The 1,303-nt window shown below is 43.9% G+C and overlaps 1 protein-coding gene across 1 annotated transcript in view; it reads left to right on the top strand.

Annotated features, from left to right (window-relative positions):
• Positions 1 to 931, top strand: part of LOC111376461 (disease resistance protein RPM1-like) — a 3,812-nt gene extending 2,881 nt beyond the window's left edge. The window contains exons 2-3 of the mRNA XM_022999420.1: positions 589 to 595; positions 669 to 931. Coding sequence (XP_022855188.1) covers positions 589 to 595; positions 669 to 931 — 270 coding nt within the window. The remainder of the gene's footprint in view (positions 1 to 588; positions 596 to 668) is intronic.
• The last annotated feature ends 372 nt before the right edge of the window (positions 932 to 1,303 follow it).

Below are 1,303 nucleotides of genomic sequence, written 5' to 3'. Positions count from 1 at the left end.
CAATATTAAAGTAGCCAAGTTGAGAAAAGTCATGTTCTCTGGATGGAGGGATTTGTCATTGCTTTTCTTTCTGTACTTCGAAAGCTGCTTCAACTTCAGCTACTCGAATTTTCGATATTCTTTTTTATTTCTCATCAAACAAATGGCATCTTCTTCTGGAATCCACGAAATAATTTGATCCCTGGACAACATCGTCATGGTAAAGGTCGTAATGCTAGTTTGCAGGATCTTATTATACAAATTCTGCTCTCTTTCCCAGCAAAAGTATACATTTTTCCCTAGTGCACGTCTAGTACTCAGTAGTCGATAATAGTGCAGATAATAATGGACAAATAAAGTTTGAAAAACTTAAATTAAAGCAGAAAGTTGGAGATCTTATTCATTGTCATTTCAACAGAAAATCCCTATCCGCTGGGAGATTGAAAGTCAGAGAACCTCAAAATGAGTTTGGGCCAAAACTATTGTGCAATCTAATAAGCCCTCTTAAAAGATTTTGGGCCAAAATGAGTTTCCCTAAGTGGAAATTACAAAAATCCCGAGTTTTAAAGATCTCAGTACAAAAATAAGGTGAGATGGTCTTTTATGCAGATTTCAGGTATGAATTTAATTATTAATATTAATACAAAATATTTCATCCCCAATTCGGCCCTAAAATTCATTTCACACAGCAATCAGCATCTTCTCTCCTCACTTTCTCCCGTTAACCCACGGTGCCCCTGCCCACAGTCGGAGAGAGCCTTTCACGTCGTCCCGCAACGGTACTTTACCTTTCACGTCGTCGCTTCGTCAGCAACGATCGCTCGTCGTTTTGAGGCGCTTCGACGCAACACAGGAACCACTGCCGCGAGGTTTGGATGGTGTTTTGTGTAGTGTGGTGTGGTGTTTACGGTGGTGTCGTGGTGGATCTAGCGCAACTGTTGCCATTTTTTGATCTGTGATTTCGACGAGTGGGGGTGGTCGGCAAACAATTTCTCTATCCAACGTGGATGTGGGTGGCTTTGGTGACTTCATGCGGTGCCGAGTGCAATGGATCTAGGTAGGACGGAGGCGGCGGCGGTCTGGTTGTGGTCGGCGTTTGGTGGTGGTTTTGAATGTATTGGTGTGTTGTGGATGGTGATGATGGTTGTTGATGCAGGTGGTGGAGGTGGCCGATCTGTGGTATGTGTGCGGTTTTGTTGGTGCAATGTGGGTAGAAGCCAATTCTGTTGGTGCGATGTGGGTGGTGTTGTTTGCTAGGGTGTTGGTGTAGTGTGCGGCGGCGGCGATTATGGTGATACAAGTTGGTGGTTTGGGTTGATTGTCG

Source organism: Olea europaea, unplaced genomic scaffold, assembly GCF_002742605.1.
Source record: "Olea europaea var. sylvestris unplaced genomic scaffold, O_europaea_v1 scaffold1508, whole genome shotgun sequence".
Lineage (NCBI taxonomy): Eukaryota > Viridiplantae > Streptophyta > Magnoliopsida > Lamiales > Oleaceae > Olea > Olea europaea.
This window is presented reverse-complemented; position numbering and strand designations above follow the sequence as displayed.